At 36.9% G+C, this 17738-nt stretch overlaps 1 protein-coding gene across 9 annotated transcripts in view; it reads right to left on the reverse strand.

The window, feature by feature from the left end:
* Positions 1-17738, reverse strand: part of EYA1 (EYA transcriptional coactivator and phosphatase 1) — a 157786-nt gene that overhangs the window by 43982 nt on the left and 96066 nt on the right. For all 9 annotated transcript variants that reach the window (XM_072924760.1, XM_041713936.2, XM_041713935.2 and 6 more), the window contains 4 exons: positions 14169-14251; positions 13573-13759; positions 2612-2751; positions 1325-1408 (listed from right to left, as the gene is read on the reverse strand). In XM_072924760.1, coding sequence (XP_072780861.1) covers positions 1325-1408; positions 2612-2751; positions 13573-13759; positions 14169-14251 — 494 coding nt within the window. The remainder of the gene's footprint in view (positions 1-1324; positions 1409-2611; positions 2752-13572; positions 13760-14168; positions 14252-17738) is intronic.

Here is a 17738-nt window from a genome sequence, read left to right on the forward strand (position 1 = left end):
TGGTTTTAGTTTGAAAAATGTAAAATAACTTCTGGTAAATATTTAATACTCTTCTATAGTGCTTTTGTCCATACACATCTATACAGTAATAGTTGAAACATTTAAGTTCTAGTTTCTTTTTGCTATCTAAATATAAACTAACAACACCTAGGAAACCAAGGTTGCTGAATTAACTAAATAGAAACTAACAACACCTAGGAAACCAAGGCTGCTGAATTCACTTGCTTTTCTGACATATAATGAAAAAAACCCAATTATTTTCCTCAAACAGGTACACTGTTATTACACTAAACACTTCTGCAAACAAACCTGACCTGAACAAGCAAGAAAGTAGTACTGCTTTAGATTTATATAGTATAAAAAGCTATTGAGAGAAACTCAGAACCTGACCCAGGCACAGACTGAACTGGAGGTATCTTTGCCCTGCACTCAGCTGGGTGTAGGGTGAAATCTTTTAGTGCTAAATAGAAGTTTTACAAGAAGACAGAGACATTACATGAAGCCAGACAAAGCTATGTAGTTGTTCTTTACATGTAGAATTTTTTGAGGTTAACAAAAAATCACATTCCAGTTATAACTCCCAGGAGGTGAACGTAAAAGGCTACAACAGATTTTAGCACAAGCTGTTAGCTTTCAAATACAATCCTGACAAAAAGAAGTCTGATTTCATAAGGACATATCATTCATAAACTGTTCTTATTCATCTAAAATCGTGTTTCTCTTCTGAGAATTACCAAGGAAATCTGCTGTCTGTAGACATATTCATCTGTTCAGTTATGATTTAGAGACTGCATAATATAAAGCTTTGACTCATAAAAAGACTTTTGAAAACATCAGCTAATATTTAGATTAAAAAAAATATCAAATATTTAGATTTTAAAATCAAATATTTAGTTTTAAAAAATCAAATCAGTCAAAGATAAAAAATTTTAGACTGATGTGGCTATATCCAAAAGCATTCTTCCTCTTTCCCTCTTAATACAGAGCACAGCCAATCCATCATAGCAATCATTTCTGAAAGTTCTTCACTCTCTGAGGGGACACAGACCTTTAAAGATTTTGATTATATCAATAGGTTTCAGACAACCTGTATCTACCAAACAAACCTCAAGTGTTCAAAGTATTACTCCCAATGCTATTTAAAGATGTACTGAATACGAGAGCTGACTAACTGCAAAGCATGGACATGTGAAACAGCTTGATATTTTTTTGTCTTGTAACACCAGTTTGCCTCTAAAAATCAACAAATGTTCTGGTATTCCTTGTGTATCAACCATAAACTAGCAATATTACTGAACATTTCCATCAGTTTCTTGATACTTACCCTTCCATATCTGTTAGCATAGGACCCTGTAAGCAAGGAATGGAAAATGATGATTGTCTCATCCAAATCCCAAATGAATACTCTCTGTAAAAAGAGAATCAAATCAATGTGTTCCTTTGTGAAGCTAATACTTGAAATGGAAAGTTAAAATTTGAATCAGTAAGCACACAAATGGGAAAATTGTACTGAAATGGTTGCATATTAAAATCATAGCTTCCCTGCCATTTATTTTTAAAACTAACAAGTTTGGGGTTTTTTTTTTATCAGGGTAGGATAATACAATCTCTTAGCTTTTTACTACAATTGCTATTAAATCAAATCCTTCTATTAGACTAGAATTATAGTATAGACAAATATACACAGAAAATGAAATTGTACAATGTAATTTTTGAAGCGTGATGTGAGATAGAAACTGAAATAAACAGGAGAAGCATCTGAAAATTAAATCTTCAGGGTTAGAATTCTGTATTTCTTACAAAACAAAAATCTTACAAAATTCATGTAAGTGCCTTTAAAAATTATCTCTAAAACCAAAACAAAGCAGATTGCTGCAAAGCACTTTATTTTCCTTAACTTATGTTAATTTCAATGCATTTGAGGCATCTGAAGAACAAAAACTATGAGCTTGGATGATGTATGTATAAAACTTATGGCATCAGTAAATAATTCTTTTGCTTAGAGACAATGGAAAATACGTGTTTTAAATTTGTTCTCTGACCACACACAAAATGATAACTTAATGAAAAATAATACATTCAAATAGAAACATTTTAAATCCTAGTGAGATTGTATTTCCCATTATGAGAAATGGGGTAAGCTTCTGGAAAGGAAAAGTAAGTGTGGACACTTATAGCTGTGGTGTGTCATTGGAGATGTGTTCTCAACATAAACCATGGGCCAGTGGGAGGAATGCAAGCAGAGCACGAGAGAACAAACCCCACTATTGTGCTAGAAGTGTCTCTTGTCCAAATAAAAACCTTTCTTTGCCTTGGGAAAAGTTTGCTTTTTTTTTTTTTTTCCCTTTGTTTTCCCTTTTGTTTCATTTTATTTTGTTTGTTTGTTTGCTTTGTTTAATCAAAGGGAGAAGAAAGACCCAGTATTTTTCCAGGGAAGTAGAAGCTCTTCCTGAAACTGATTCTTTAGAAGAACAATCCCATTTTCTATGAAAATACTGTTAGAAAAAAGGGAGTTTCAATGCCACTTTATTTTTGATGCATAAATAACACTTCTTTGTGCAAAATAATGATAAAGTTCTGTAACAGGCCAAAGACATTTAATATATAGTACCTCCAGATCAGAGTCAGGTGGTGGAGAAGGATTGTTGTTTCTTCTGCCACGTCCACGTGATTTCCCATCTGAGCTACGACGCAATCGATCTGAATCTGAATCTTTGATGGGGGTTGAGGGACTGTGGATTGTACTGTACTCTGCCGTGGTAAAGAAAGAACACTTTTACCTTTCAGCTCAATGTTCCTAAAAAGGTTCAACTTACTTGCTTACACCAAACCCAGTTCTAACTAAAATAATTAAACATAAAACAGTAAGTGGTCATATTGATTCATAAATTAATTCAATCTAGCTCAAATTATATGTAAAAAGAGTGATAAATGATTTCAGTAAACACCGATAAAAGACTTAGTAGAAAAAAACTTCATTGCTTGATTCCTTCAATTATTACAAGATTAAGCAAACAATTTTAAGGGATATCAGTTTTTCATAAACCAAAGTTAATTTAACTCTAGCTTTTCAAACTTAAATATCTTAAATGCTTTAAAATAACTTTCATGGTGACAGGTAAGAAAAGTCCAACCAGGTCTGAAAAAAACCCAGACATATATAAACTGGAAAATTTTCCAAATTGCCTGGTTGGAGACTCTTTTAGATTGCTACATTTGAGCCAGAAGAATAGACTTCTTCTTAAATATAGCACAAATTAGAATATTTATTTTCCTACTGTAATTTAAATTAATAATAAGCATTAAATATGTATCAACTATGAAGATGACATTTCTAGTGTTTTTCAAAGGCCTAATCAACACTGAAGATTTCCAATGAGTACCTTCAAGACAGGATACAAATCTTTACAAACAGTATTGCATGCTAATTAGTATGCTCCAGCAACATTTATTTATAAGAATATTTACAGGTGAAAAAAGAGTGATGATTCACGTAGTTAAGAACAACAGCTTTTTCTGAAAACATGCAAGTTTGAAGGTATTTTGCTACTCTTAACATCCATAGACTCTATCATAGTGAATGCTTGTATATTAACAAAGCAGACATTGAGCATCAGTCATCATTCCCATTAATTAAATTAGCAGTACCATAGTCCTTAGAAATGCAACAACACATTTTTAAATCTCTTTTGGAAACTTCCTTTCATAGTCTGAATTTAATAACTAATTTCATTTTTATGGTTACCGTGATTTCTTTTATTTTTTCATAAAAACACTACTTTAGTGAAGGCAGCTGCAATTTTTATGGTTCTCAATTTTACTGCTCAGTTAATATTAACTACTCTTTAGAGTTCAGTAGATACAAAATTTTTTGTTTGAATCTGCCTAGACCACGGCATTTCAGCTTGAGCAGACAGGTATACTTCTCACACAAGGGATTCTCTCTCCTAGGAAAACATCCTGTTGAGGTCAAAGGTTAAATTAAAGAGGAGACTCTGGACATCTGTGTAGCACCACATATGCACAATTACTCAAAATAATAACAGTTACTTGTGCTGAATGAAAGGAAAAGGTCTTGAAAGTCTCATGCCTTCAAATCCACACTTATTGAGAATTAGCATAGCTTACATATTTCACATTATATATTTACCTAAATATACCAGACTACATCAGACAAAGCAGAACAAATTAAGATGTAACCCAAGGTTAAGCACAGAATCTTCGGAAGACACCTGACCTATAATAAAAGAGTGATTCTGCATGTGTCAAACAACAAAAGTTATCCAGCTACATTTATCTACACATCCCAATAATATGCATATTTTCCTATGACAATGCACACTGCAGAATATTTATTTAAAGTATTTAAACTTTGAATGCTGACTGCTCTTTCACCTACTGTACTTAACCATAAATAAGAAATTGTAACAAATAGTACCAATTTTCCCAGTTAATTTTTCTGCTGTACACTATTTTGATTATTATAATCTTAAATAAAAAGAGAAAGAAAATTATGCACAAAAGGCTTGATAGAAATTATAACCCCATAAAATAAACAGACCAGAATTTCTTCAACAGGTATACTGGCCAATGATGTTCTAAATATGTACTTCAAAAATTAGATACAATGAAAAATTGCATTTCCCATTGACTAATTTAAATTACAGCTGCTTTTGGTCTCTGACACTGTTTTCAGGAGTGTGGTTTTAGTTCCCAGTTTTAGAAATGTTTCTTACAGATATGCTATGCCTAAAAGTTTTAAGTATTAAACTTGCTGGAGTAATACTAAAACAAGTAGGGAACAGGTAAGATGGAAAGAGTATAAGCAAAACTTCATGACAAATAAACAAACAAGGAAACCTAAACGAATGAGGACGCAGAGCAGAGCATGGTGAGGGCAGGGATGAAAGTCTGTCTGTAAGAGGCATCCAGCTCTCCATCTTTGCAAACACCTTTCACTTATGAATACTTCATTCAAAATTTCTAACACAGGGCTGCAAGTTTGGGTGGAGGCTCATTTCCATTTCCACTTCACAGGTAATCTGTCTGGATGCACCAGACTCTTACCTGACAGAAAGACTCCCAACCCTGCCTCAGGACCCCTTCTTGGGACCACCGTACTTCCATAATTCCCAAGAAAGATTTTTCTGTCCTGCTCTTAGGGATCTCTCCAGGAAATCTCTGCTGCTTGGACAGCTGCATCATCAGAACATACAACTTCAGCATTTGTTACAGCAGTAGAAGCTTAATTTGTGACAGTAGGGGGAAAATTAATTCCTTCATTGTATCTCCATGCATTTTGAAGATTGTCCACAGATCCCCTTTGTTGTTAAATTAACCCTTCCCTATCAATCTTCTTTTTTAGGCTCTGATTCTCATTCCTTACAGTCTCACCAAACTGGAAAAAATAATGCAAAGCAAAATCAAACAAAGCTTGACTTCCTGAAATGTTCCGCAGGCTACCCTCCCCTGGACACCACTTGGCCAGAAGAAATTTGCATTTTCTACAGTATTTCCATAAATATTAGATTGGGCATTCCCAGATCATCCTCTGAGGAAGAAGTGACATTGAACTGGTTGTTTCCTGAATACTTGGCCAAACCTTGCACATGACTGAACAAGCAACATCGCTAATACCTGCAACTTCCGAGCCTGCTCAGGAGATCAGTGTTACAAACAGTGTGACAGACAGCAGTAACCAGTGGGGGAAAACATGACATTGTGTGCAAGAAACTTTTTCCATGTATGTGAAGGAAAGCTTCTGTGTGCATGGCTGCGTCACCAGCATCCAATGGTCGCTCTCAGGGCCTCATAAGGAAACACAGTTAAACAATTCAGTGTCCACCTGAGCCCTGAGCCTTGACAACCCCAGTCCTGACAAATTCTGGAGAAAGAAAAACAACAGTGGCTGAGGGTACTCTGTGTGCCACTAATATCTGGTGTACTGAGAGCAGTCTGCCGGGAAAGGTAGAGCTTGGAAGAAGCTGCCAACATTCCCCGTCCCACATTTGTGCAGTTCATCATTCCTGCCTAAATGTATACTTCACACCTGCTCCTATTCAGATCACATCTCCATATTTTGAGTTCTCATCCCATCTCCAAAGGCCTCGCAGCCCCTCTCAGCATGGTGTCATCTACATATTTAATAGGCAAACACATTCTGTTCCGTCACATAATGATTAATGAAAATGTGGTCTGGTGCTAGGCCCAAGGCAGACACAGAGGAATGCTGCTGTAGCCATCCCTCTGTTTTAACAGTGAGCTCTCACTCACTCCTCTCTGGACATGATTTCCTAAACAGCTTTTTATGCTTCTGCCATAATTCCTGCCAAACTGCTTTAGCCTGGCTTGTTTTAAAATTGTTAAGTGAAAATATTTAACTGCCAGGGCACCAAAAGACTTGCTGAAGTCAATTTACATAGCCACAAATCATGTTATCACTATACTCATTACTCTGTGATCATTGGTAAGAGAAGGTCAATTTGCTCAACTTCACCTGACTTCATGGTACCAGACATACTTTAATACTAGCCAAGTGAAATGATGATTTTTATAAAGCACTGAATTCAATTTTATCCTGTCCTTGAGCATCACAAACACAAGAAAGTGCAGAAGAAAACACTGCTCTCCAAATAATCATGAGCAGAGAAGAGGGTGAGGATCAGATCTATTGCCTGTCCAACACAAAAGCAAGATCACCAAAGGGATCTGGCAGCAGCATGGTTAAATACGAGTTTAGATAAGAGCTATGAGATTTGTACACATTTTGCCAAAAAAAAACCCCCATGCCAGGCTCCCAGAGTATTACATGGGTTCAAGAGGGGCCTGAAGACATCCCTGGAAATTAAGCATTCGGGGGTGCTACAGCTGCACCACATTAGCAAGTTGGATCTACGGGATCAGGCTCTGCTGGCTGTTTCTGAGAGGTTATTGCAGTGCAAGTGAATTCTGATCTAATCTCCTGGGCATCCTCAGTAGGGGCTGGAGCAATCAGTTGTTCTGGAGGACACCTTCCAGGTTAGCTTTGACTGGCAGGACTCCACTTGGGTGCCCTAGGACCGCTCTGCTGAGCCAAAGCTTCACATCAAAAAAGACCCTACTCAAAATTAAAATGCTAATGCAGGCACACCCTAAACACACAAACAATAGCAGGTCTGGAAATCCCCTGAGACAAAAATATCTGGGATCTGGAAAAGTGCTTAGGGCAAATCTTACACAAGGCTATCCTGTCCTTGATGCTCCTGAGATGCCTGCTGATGGCCCCTGCAGCAGGCAGGGCACAGCCTGGTGGATCCATCAGTCTGGATGCGGCAGCTCTGGGTTGCAATGCCTTCACAAAATTTTATCAATAATGTACCAACAGTTATTTTTATGCATCCATCATTTTAGATCTCCCTGCTACAGCAACGCTCTGTTCTCTGTTCCAGGCAGACACTAAATGTTACAGCTTATTTCTGCTTCACAGCCTCTTCTAACCTTGGGTAAGTGTAAAAGACCCACTCTTGACTTCTACAGTCAGACAGAAAAACAAAAAAATTAGCCCCGATTCTATAAATATCTTATTTTCTAGGTGAGACTGTTACTCCCCTGGTTCTGACCTGGTAGCAACCCCTGTAGCATACAGTGACATTAAGCCTGACAAAAACGTAACTGCGAGGAATAAAATATGTTTACATTCTGGCTTAACTAAAATACGTGAACCATATTGTATCAGACTTTCCTCTATGCTTCAAGGCACCCTAAAACTGCAACTTGACATAAGGGTTCATCAGCTTGTACTTCCCTTTATACATCACTGGGCAGTGTTAATGGTTTTGTCACACAGAACAATTTTCCATCATCTCAAAAATAAAAACATCTTGATTATTTATGAATAGACAGTACAGCTCCAAAAACAGCATTTGCAACACCATATTCTGTAATTCATTTCTGTTTGTTATGAAAATCCCCCCATAGTAATTGCTGCATTTTCTTACTGTTGATTTTGATGTAAAGCAATAGTGTTCAATGACAAATCTGAGGCAAACTGGCTATGCCAGAAAGCCCAAAATCAAGTGAGTCTCTAGATAAATCCAGATGGTGTGCGTGTGGGTAGAGCTTTTGCTGTTGACAAAGGCATTGCAAATTTTATCAGACTTTTTCCCTAATACACTGAAAGGTTATGCAAAAAACAGTAAACATACATTATCAAAGTAATCATATCTCATGTCACAATGTAAATTACATGCATGAGGTGGGTCCAGGGTAGTTAGTACAGTCAAATGTCTCTGCAAGTAGCTACGTACAAAAAATTTTCCATTTAGATTGTGCCAAGATTAATGGCACAATGGCCCTTAAATCTTATACTTAATTTTGCCAGTGTTATTTCAACTCCTGTGTACCAGAATAAAAATACAAAATTCAAGTAATTTGAATATGCCAGTCTCACACTATGATTTTCTTACTTTTGCATAATTAAAGTTTCTTTTTGCATAAATAAAACTAAACACAAATACCATGAGCACCTATACAAACTTCTACTTGCATACAACTGGACCAATATTAAACAATACAGCAGAATCTAGTATATTTGTGGATGTTCTTTTTTCACTTGTCTATAAAAAAATAGTACTGTATTAGTAGTAAGTAAAAGCACTAAGAAATACAATAATGTCTCCTGGAAGGATCACAGAAATATATCTCTAGTGCTGTTTTGACAAAATGTCAAAATCTTCACTTGAAAAACAAATTAAATGTTTGTATATTGAGAATTAAGAGCATGGTGTTATAAACTTGACAGAAGCTCTCAACAGTCTGTCAAAAAGACTGGCAAAAATGATTATTTATTTCAAAGCCTGGTTGAGGTTTTGATTTAGGATTGCATATTTATAATAATTACAAAATATCATATATAACAGTATTTATAAACTATATATGACCACAAGCTACAGTGGTCTGTTTTTTTTTTCTCCAGCATTCTTTGTTGAAGAAAAAAGGTGAAGCAATCCATAATGGGCCAGTAGTACCTGTATCTTTTGTAGTTATTTCTTCCTTACTCCTTTGTTCAGTTTTCAAACAATTTGAAATCATTGTTACTTTTAATCCCACCAAAACCAAAGATAAACATCCCAGGAGAACAACCATTATGAGAAAAGCAAAACTAGTACTGCACTTTGCCATTCATCATTGTATCCAATTTAATTTCTGTTTTTACAGAATTTTCCATGATTTTCCTTCCTTGTATAAATATATCCTCTAGATTTAGTCTTCATTTATATTTATGAAAAAGAACAAATATTAGAATACCAGAAATGTACTGTGACTATAGCTGCATTTCTTTCCATACGGGTATTAGTGAAAAGTTGTCTATATTAACTATTTGCCCTCTCGCTTTTCTGTCTCTAATTGATTGTTATGAAACATGATAAGAAACTGTAAAAGTTGCTTTCCCTTTTGTAATACTAAAGATTATATTGTAGTCAAGGAAAAAGTTTAGTCTTTAAGAGCAAAACAGTGGCCCATGTCTGAGACCAAGTTTTGTTGGCTGGCACAGCCCTTGTGAGGTTTTTAATCTGCATTGTCAAGAATGTGAGTAATACAAAAAAAAAAAACCCAAACCTTCCAGTAATATATTAAACACACTTATTACAGAAACCAAGAAAAATGAAAGAGATTGAATCTCAAGAACAATACAAGTCTCTCTTGTAAGAAACACTGTTTAATAAATTATAAATACAGCATCATATGAAGTAGAAAGATAAATTCAGCCTTCCTGACTGAAAACAAAAATTGCACAAATCTTTTTATTACCAGTTGTGATGATGGCGTTGAAATATTGCAAGATAAAATTGTTATTGCTTCAGAAAAGGTAGTTTTTTCTATACTAACTCCTAGAAATAATGTTATGAATGTTGCACTAAGAATTTTTGATCATCAGAGGAGGCATAGTGGATGGGGGCATAACTCCATCTCTCCAGGGTAAGTATCACATTGGCAAACAGCTGGAAAATAAGTAGGAATGCATAAAAAGGACAGACATCCACACAGCGCTAATTCATCCCCAGTCTCCAGTGATCTTGTGCATCAAGAATTTTTTGTCTCTGTAAATTTAATATTTGAGCTTGTCAAAGTTATGCTTGAACTGGCATAAACTTTTTGCATCCACAACATCCAGCAGCAAAGAGCTACACAGCTTACTTACATGAAACATAAAGAAATACTGCTTTTGTTCAATCTCAACCTATTTTAATGAATTTAAATATTGGAAGGGAGAACAAATATTTGCTAATTTATATACTTCTATTCTCTTTCATAATTTTAATTCTTATTACTTCTCTTAGATACTACAGCTTAGACAAAAAAATCAGCAACTATTTTTCACTAAGAAAAATACAGGCTTTTGTTCACAAGAAAATAACATTAATTTGTATATCTGATTTATGGATACAAAGACTATAAACATCTGGACAATGAATGATTTTATCCTGACTGTGGTATAAGAAAGTTTCAAATCCTTAAAGTGAAGAGAAAGAAGAAACACTGAGCATGCAAAATCTCAGGTTTTTCTGCAAGAATCCCTACATGTTCTGGATTGCATGGCAAAAGCTTTAAAATTTAACTAGTAACTGAGGAAAATCATAAAAGGATTATTTTATATTTGGACAAGGAACTAAACATATTTCAAGTGAAATTATCTGAGATTTCTGAGTCGGCAAAAGTCTACTAAAAATGTCACAAGCACACATAATTACTTTCTCCCTTTCACATTTTTCTTACCAGACTCGTCTGTTTCACTTATTGGCCCAAATTCATAGAAACCACCTATGTCTGTCAAATTATTCTGGTGCCTCTGTAAAGTCTGAAGGCTGTTCTGTGCTTGTCCTGGCATAGTTCATAACCACACGGATTACACTTTTTTTTTTTTTTTAATATAGAAGATGTTTAAGGATAGACAGCTGCAATTCAGCAGCTGGAGCCTATCCTACTACATGTGATGGTTCTGCACTGCTCCCCACCATCCCTCATATGAAGCATTCCAGTTGTGGTAAAGAATCAGCAGCCTAACTTGAGCAGATGTGGCAAAACAGCCTACAGAATTTTACTATCTGTAATAAAAATGTGTTTTATTTGCTCTTTTGTTCTGTGTTTTTGACCCACCTATGAATTTCCTTCTGTTGAATATGCTTTCCACTTGTCCCCACTCCACCAGCATTCCCTTCCTATATGTTGATCCCTCTTTTCTTTGAGCCCAGCCTTGCTTTGTCTTGCAAGCAGATTGTGTATGAGCTCAGCTGAGGGCTAGCAATAAACCACAACAAGAAGAAAGTACAACCATTTACACTATCCAAGGAGAAATGGCAAGCACAACATTGATTCACTGATCAGTCCTTCCTTCCTTTCTACCAGCGTTGAAGGTGAGGCAACAGAAGATTCTTGCCTAATTTCTCCTTAGGAAGCCAGCACTGGTATGTCAGCCACTTTAAGCTGCTTTCATACCACTGGAGAGGTTTTGGCATCTCAGGATTAAGGCTGTTGTTAAACTGAACTCTAATTAGAAGTGTTCATCTCTCTCCAGTCAATACAGAAGGAGCCTTAAATGGGCTTGATCCGAACTTAACTGCATAAAGAAAAAAACTGCATAAAGAAAAATTGAGCAATTTGGCCCTATACGTTCTGCTGATTGCAACCACATTGATGGAGACGACTTTGATCAGCTCCTTCTAATAGAGTGGTCCACAGCAGGTACTTTTCCTCTGGTAGAGGCAGTCAGCCCACGACAGCCCCATAGCTACATTAAGAGTTGCTATTTGCAAACTGTTAGAAGGAACATTTTCAGAATTGTCAAATCAGTAACGTTAAAAGAAATGGAAGTCCCAGCAGTGCCAGAGGAAGGTGTGCACACATCTGAGAAAGGGCTAAGCAAGCACTGGTAGGCCATCCATGGATGTACAGCTTTAAATACATGAAATAACAAATTAGAAGAAGGATTAGGTGCAAAACTCATCCACGAGAAAGCTCACCAAATACTTCCAAACCTTTAGACAAAACTGTCATAAGAAGAACATGAAAGATGTGACAGAGAAAAGAAAGACTTCTTAAAAAGGAACTAAGAAAAGTTCTGTTTAGGTTTATACGGCACAGAAAACTACTTAAATAGGAAGACAGCCTTCAAGCCACTAAGCTTGAGCTTGGGAATATTATACCTCTTCTCTTCGTATGCACATATACTATAGCTTTTAGGAAGTAAATGCTATACTAAAGATCAATGACTTTAGAAAAGCACATGCAAAGACTTTGCAAAAGATCAAGACACAGATGATATAACGATTCAATTTTAGTATTTGGTAACAGCTAAACTTGATCACCTTAGGGTTTTGGGCTAAGAGGAACTTAACTGCTTCCAACTTAAAAATAAAAGCAAACAAAATCACAAGAAAACAAAAGCAAAAAAACTAAAAAAGCTAAAAGCAGGATAATTATGCAGGCATCAATATGCATCCATACCTAAATGCCACAGACCCCAATAGGCACTCATAAATTTAGAAGGATTCCTTTTTCAAATACAGTGCACACACATGACCTCATGTATATAAATGCATAAACCAGCTGTATTTTCTTCCCTACTTGCAGCAAATTTCTCAAAAAAGACAACATTGCATAACATTTTCTTCAGGTGCACACTCAGGTAGAAAAGCAACAGAAGCCTAGCAAATTGCAGTAAAATTTAGCATTGCACATGGAAGATCAGTCCCATAGAGTGCTTCAAGAGAACTAAAACCAACTACATCCCAAAGAAGTCCAAAACAAAACCACCTGATATCACTGCCAAATAATAAGTGCCTCTTCCTGCATTACTAAGAAACACATCTGCATCCTTGAACTTTCTCTCTGACAGACTTCATACTTCTACCATCTACTCATGACTGACATGCTTGATCTGTTAAAAAGATGGATTTTAACTTTTTTTAATAATGAGAAAAGTATTTTTCATCCCTCATTTCCAAAAACAGCTGGAGCAGTTTGGCATAAATGTTCAAAAAATATCTCAACTAGTAAAGGACTGCCAAATTCCACCAAGAAAGGTAAAATGACTAGGAAAAAGAATAAGCCACTGAAAATCTTTTCTTAAAATGGAAACACTTGTGCAATTTCAACTCTCCTTTGCAAGCCTTATTATGGCCTCTGAAATCAAAAACTCAAAAGCTCTCTTTCAAGCAGACAGGTTATGGTTTGAAGGCCTTTTGATTTCAGTCTTATTTAAGAAAAATCAAAGGGGTTTATCTTAATGAATACACAGCTTAAAAGCACCAGGTTCCTGTTTACCATAAAGACTTAACCATACCCTGCAAGTTTTAACACACTTTACAAATAAATACAAAAAACTTCTATTCCAGATAAGCTTTAAAACTGTTACTGATCCTCTTTTTTATTTAGTCTATTTTCTGTTAAAATCTGTCCAAGATATGCCACAGGCTCAGGATTAAGAAATAATAATTTTAAAAAATCAACAACTACACCAAAAAAAATCCAATTCAATCCCCTTTAAACTTACAAAAATGTGCCTCATAGGGACCATAAAATCCATGTAATTACCTGCTGCAGGATCTGTAACTGCTTGACTGGTGATGCCAGATGGTGGTTCTTGAAGCTGGTACGTTGCATTTGTGGAGGGTGTCGTAGGGCTGGTGTTGCTGTTTGTCATGTAATGTGAAGGGTATGGTGAGCTATTGTAATACTGTGCATATTGGCCCTGGCCAAAACTGGGGTAAGAGGGATATTCCTGCAAGACAAAAAAGCAACTGAGTAGTCCATCAAAATTTTGCTACTTTTTTAGTATAAATTACAAAATATAACTACAAACACATGTCAGACTTTGAGCACAGATGCTTCCTGGACTTGATGCTGTAGGACCTAAAACTGTGAGGCAGTAAAATGAAATCTAAATTACACATAATTTAGTATGTCTTCTCATACAGTTTATTAGACACACTGCTGAAGATGTGTGAATAAGAACATCAACCTCTGACAATTAGTTCTAAGATGACAGATTGAAGAAAAACAATTATGAACTTTAGTTTAACTTGAAAGATGACAATTTCTTTCAACAAGCTATTTAAGAGCTACATTTTTTCACTGGATAAGAATTCTAAGTTTGCCAAAGTTTGCTGAACTCCTATTTACAAATTTACCTGCTGTGAACTATTAAATCCTGTAGAATTTGTGAGTGAATTATTTCCTGCATATATTCCTGATGATGTTGTAAAACTGCTGCCTGAAATGAAATGAAAAATTATGTGAATTACTAAAACAAAGTATTGGAAAATAACTTCTATCACACAATTATATCATAATATTATAGCATATTTGTAATATTTCCCATATGTTGACCAGTTCAGCTTTATAACACGTTAATACACAGAAAGTGATAATTCATAGTTCTTACACTCTGTGTTTCATTATTGCAATAAAAAAAGTCCCCTTGAAATTTAGACTGGAATTTTGGACCCACCTCAGGTCTGATTGCAAATTCAGCTATTGCACCCCTCTGTATAACATTCAGCACTGGGGAAGTAATGAGGGTTTCTTTACTTCTTTTTTTTCTTCCTCCCCCTTTTTTTTTTTTTTTGATGAACAATAAGGGAAAGCCTTGTCCCAAGAGACACCATCACCCCTCATGAAAGTCTGGTGGCTGTTTCTCCTGCCATCTTTGGAACTGTGTCCTCTTCTCTTCCTGAGCCTCAACGCCTCACAGGAGCAGCAAAAGCCAAAACTCCCTGCTCCAAACAGCTCAGTCCGACTGCAAAGCCATTAGGACTCACTAATCGATCAGAGACAGCCTTGGGCTGCAAACCTTTCCTCTTTTGACAGAGTGTGCTCGGCATGACACAAAAGAAAAAAAGTACCTCTCTGAAAAGGGAGACCCAAGATGGAATTTAGCCCAGAGACTGAATTACTGCCTTCATCTCCCTCCTCCGGCTTTCATGAGCCACCAAAAATAGACAGATGGGGCTCTTGTTTAATACCCAACCTGAGAAGCTGTTCCACTAAAAGGGCAGCAACCCCCTTTCAGCTGTCTTGCTCTCGCTGGCTGTAACCCAGGAGTGACACAGCCACCAGCTGAGACATATGGATGCCCAGGGTGAAACTACATAAGACACCACAAAGTCTGTAATGAGGCAACCTATTGAACTCATCCATCAGGAGAGCACCAGTCAGCGCAGGTTATTAAAGTGCACAGGTTGTTTACAGACTCTCTCACCATCAAAATCTGCCTCAGTGCAAAGATATACTTTGAGGCCTCAGGAGCAAAACTTGCAGGTGAGCAAAGGAGACGAGGGATGAAAATCAACAGGAAGACAGTCACACAGATGCACCAATCTTCTGATGTACCCAACACAACCCAATTAACAACCAAATCCAAAAGGAGGTTGCTCACTGGGAGAAGCAACATTTCTTGCAACTCCAAAGACAGAATGCAGACAGGGGTCCGTACTTACTACAACCCCTGAAGGACATTTGTGAGCTATTTAGATTTCTTAAACAAAAAAACACCAAACCAAGAGGTACTGTAGCTATGAGAAGTCAGAAGGAAAAATATTTAAATGTTTTGCCCGCAAAATCACATACAAGTGAAGTCTCAAAGAAGTAGATGAGAAGTCCAACAGCAGTGGGAGTAAATGATGAAGCTTAAACTTAATGTATGAAATTACTATAAACATTTATCTTCTATCTTCTACTAGTGCAAAATCTCTGATTGTTGATAGATGCTACTAATCCTGTGAACTAAAATCAGATTACTTCAGCAGAAGAGTTGACATCCAAGTTTAGCAGATAGTACAGATAAACAGAACTAATGAGAAAAACATGTTGTTTTAAATTTAATTTAAAATTGGAAAACAGATGTTATTTTTTTTATTGTGACAAACACAAAAGCCAAAATACAGCTCAAAAATATTTTAAATTGCAAAACTTTGAAATAATATTTTATTTTTAATAGTGCTCTGACTGGAAAAATATAAGTCACTGTGTCTCTTCTTATTTCTGTAGGGTTTTTTAAAGATGCAGTAATACATTCAAACTCAGGTTTTAAAGGTGCACAGTTTGAGCCACTCTAAAAAGATATAAATGGTCTCACATAGTTATAAGTAGAAAAACCCCAGACTTCGTTTGAGGAATCCATTATCTTTCCTCAGAAAGTTTGGAAAATAATTTGCAAGAGCAAATGAGAAAAGTAATTACATGCCAGCCAGCATCTCTCCCTCTCAGACAAAGACACACACAAACTAACATGCAGATCTCTCTTTCATCTCATGGTCAGCACTGGCTTCTAGGGAGGAGGGGTAAGGGTCTCCTAGACCGTAACAAACATGAAGCAGGTTTCTCAGAAATAGCTCTGTGGGCCACCCAGAACTACAGGCCTGAAGTTGTTTTTAAAATACTCATGATTTTGCAAATTGTCTTTTAAATATTCAGCCATAACATGGCATAGAGCCGCTATCTTGCCTTAGCTGAACAAACACAAAAATAAGAATCACTACAAAACATGCAAGATTTAGTGCCCTAAGTTAGCCGGCTACATAGCTTTAAAATGTGATAAAAGCTGTAAATTGCAGGTCAAAGGTCTATTTTGCAAAGAGCTCTGACCCACATTAAAGCTGGGAATCCCAGTCAGCATGGGAAGGCGGCCGGACCCTGCTGGGACTAGGGCGCGCTCCAGGTGCGGGGCGCGCCCTGTGCCGCCGCAGGCACGGGATAAGGTCCTCCCCCGTGTGTTGGCCACAGAAGCCATTTGCTTCCCTAGCTCAGTCTCCTTGCCATGGGCTATGTCTATCATCAGGGTATGTGGCAGAAGTTTAGTGCAGCTCCCTTGGGAAAGCCTTACACGGCCAGATGGGCTATTTAAACTCAAGGTTTCTTCCGTTTGCATACAGTGTTTAAAAATCCTTGGCAAACTCCCCCTTGTTGTCCTAGTAACTGCTTAGCCATCCAGCACAATATTTTTATACTGTATAATAATAACCAAATACCTTAACGTTTACTTTTTTACGGTTGAATTCCCAAACCCATGGGATAATTATTCTCTATCATCACAGCCTTGGTAACTAAAACAATGCTAGTGCTCATCACAGGTCTACCACCCTTCTAGTGGTAGGGTACTCGAGTGGAGGGTACAAGCCATGCTTTTTATCACAATCAAAGGAGACTCGAATAAGACATTTGCAAATGGAGCTCTTTTCTTACTGTTTCCCCCAGCCGTTCTCCACTCCATTTATCCTCACTATGCAATTCCTATAAATCTGCCAATATAGGAACAACGGCCCATTCCCACAGCTATTAGTCATGTAAGTGGTCTTTCAACATCTATGAAGCAACTTATATGAAAAACAGCTTAAGGAACACACTCGTTAAATAAAGTAAGGCGGGGGGAGAGGGGAGTGGGGAGATGCATGGCAGAACCACCCGAGTCCTCTTCTCACCCTCTCCCCTATACACAGTCCCTTATTGAGATTATAAATTTGTGACAAACAAAATTCCAATTACCAGAACAAATTTAGCAAGGAGTCACAGGCAGCAATTCTCCTTATAATTTTCATAAATTGGCAGCCTCTCCCCCCACTATTATTCGGTGACTAATGACGCTGTAATCTTAGCAGAGTCAGGAAAAGCACTGGGTTTAATTGGCTGCACACACACCGCGAGGCAGCGTCTCCACATTTCAGGGAGACATTCGTCCCAGGGAGAGGAACCAGAATTAACTC

The sequence above is a fragment of the Taeniopygia guttata genome, chromosome 2, assembly GCF_048771995.1.
Source record: "Taeniopygia guttata chromosome 2, bTaeGut7.mat, whole genome shotgun sequence".
NCBI classification, from domain to species: Eukaryota; Metazoa; Chordata; class Aves; order Passeriformes; family Estrildidae; genus Taeniopygia; species Taeniopygia guttata.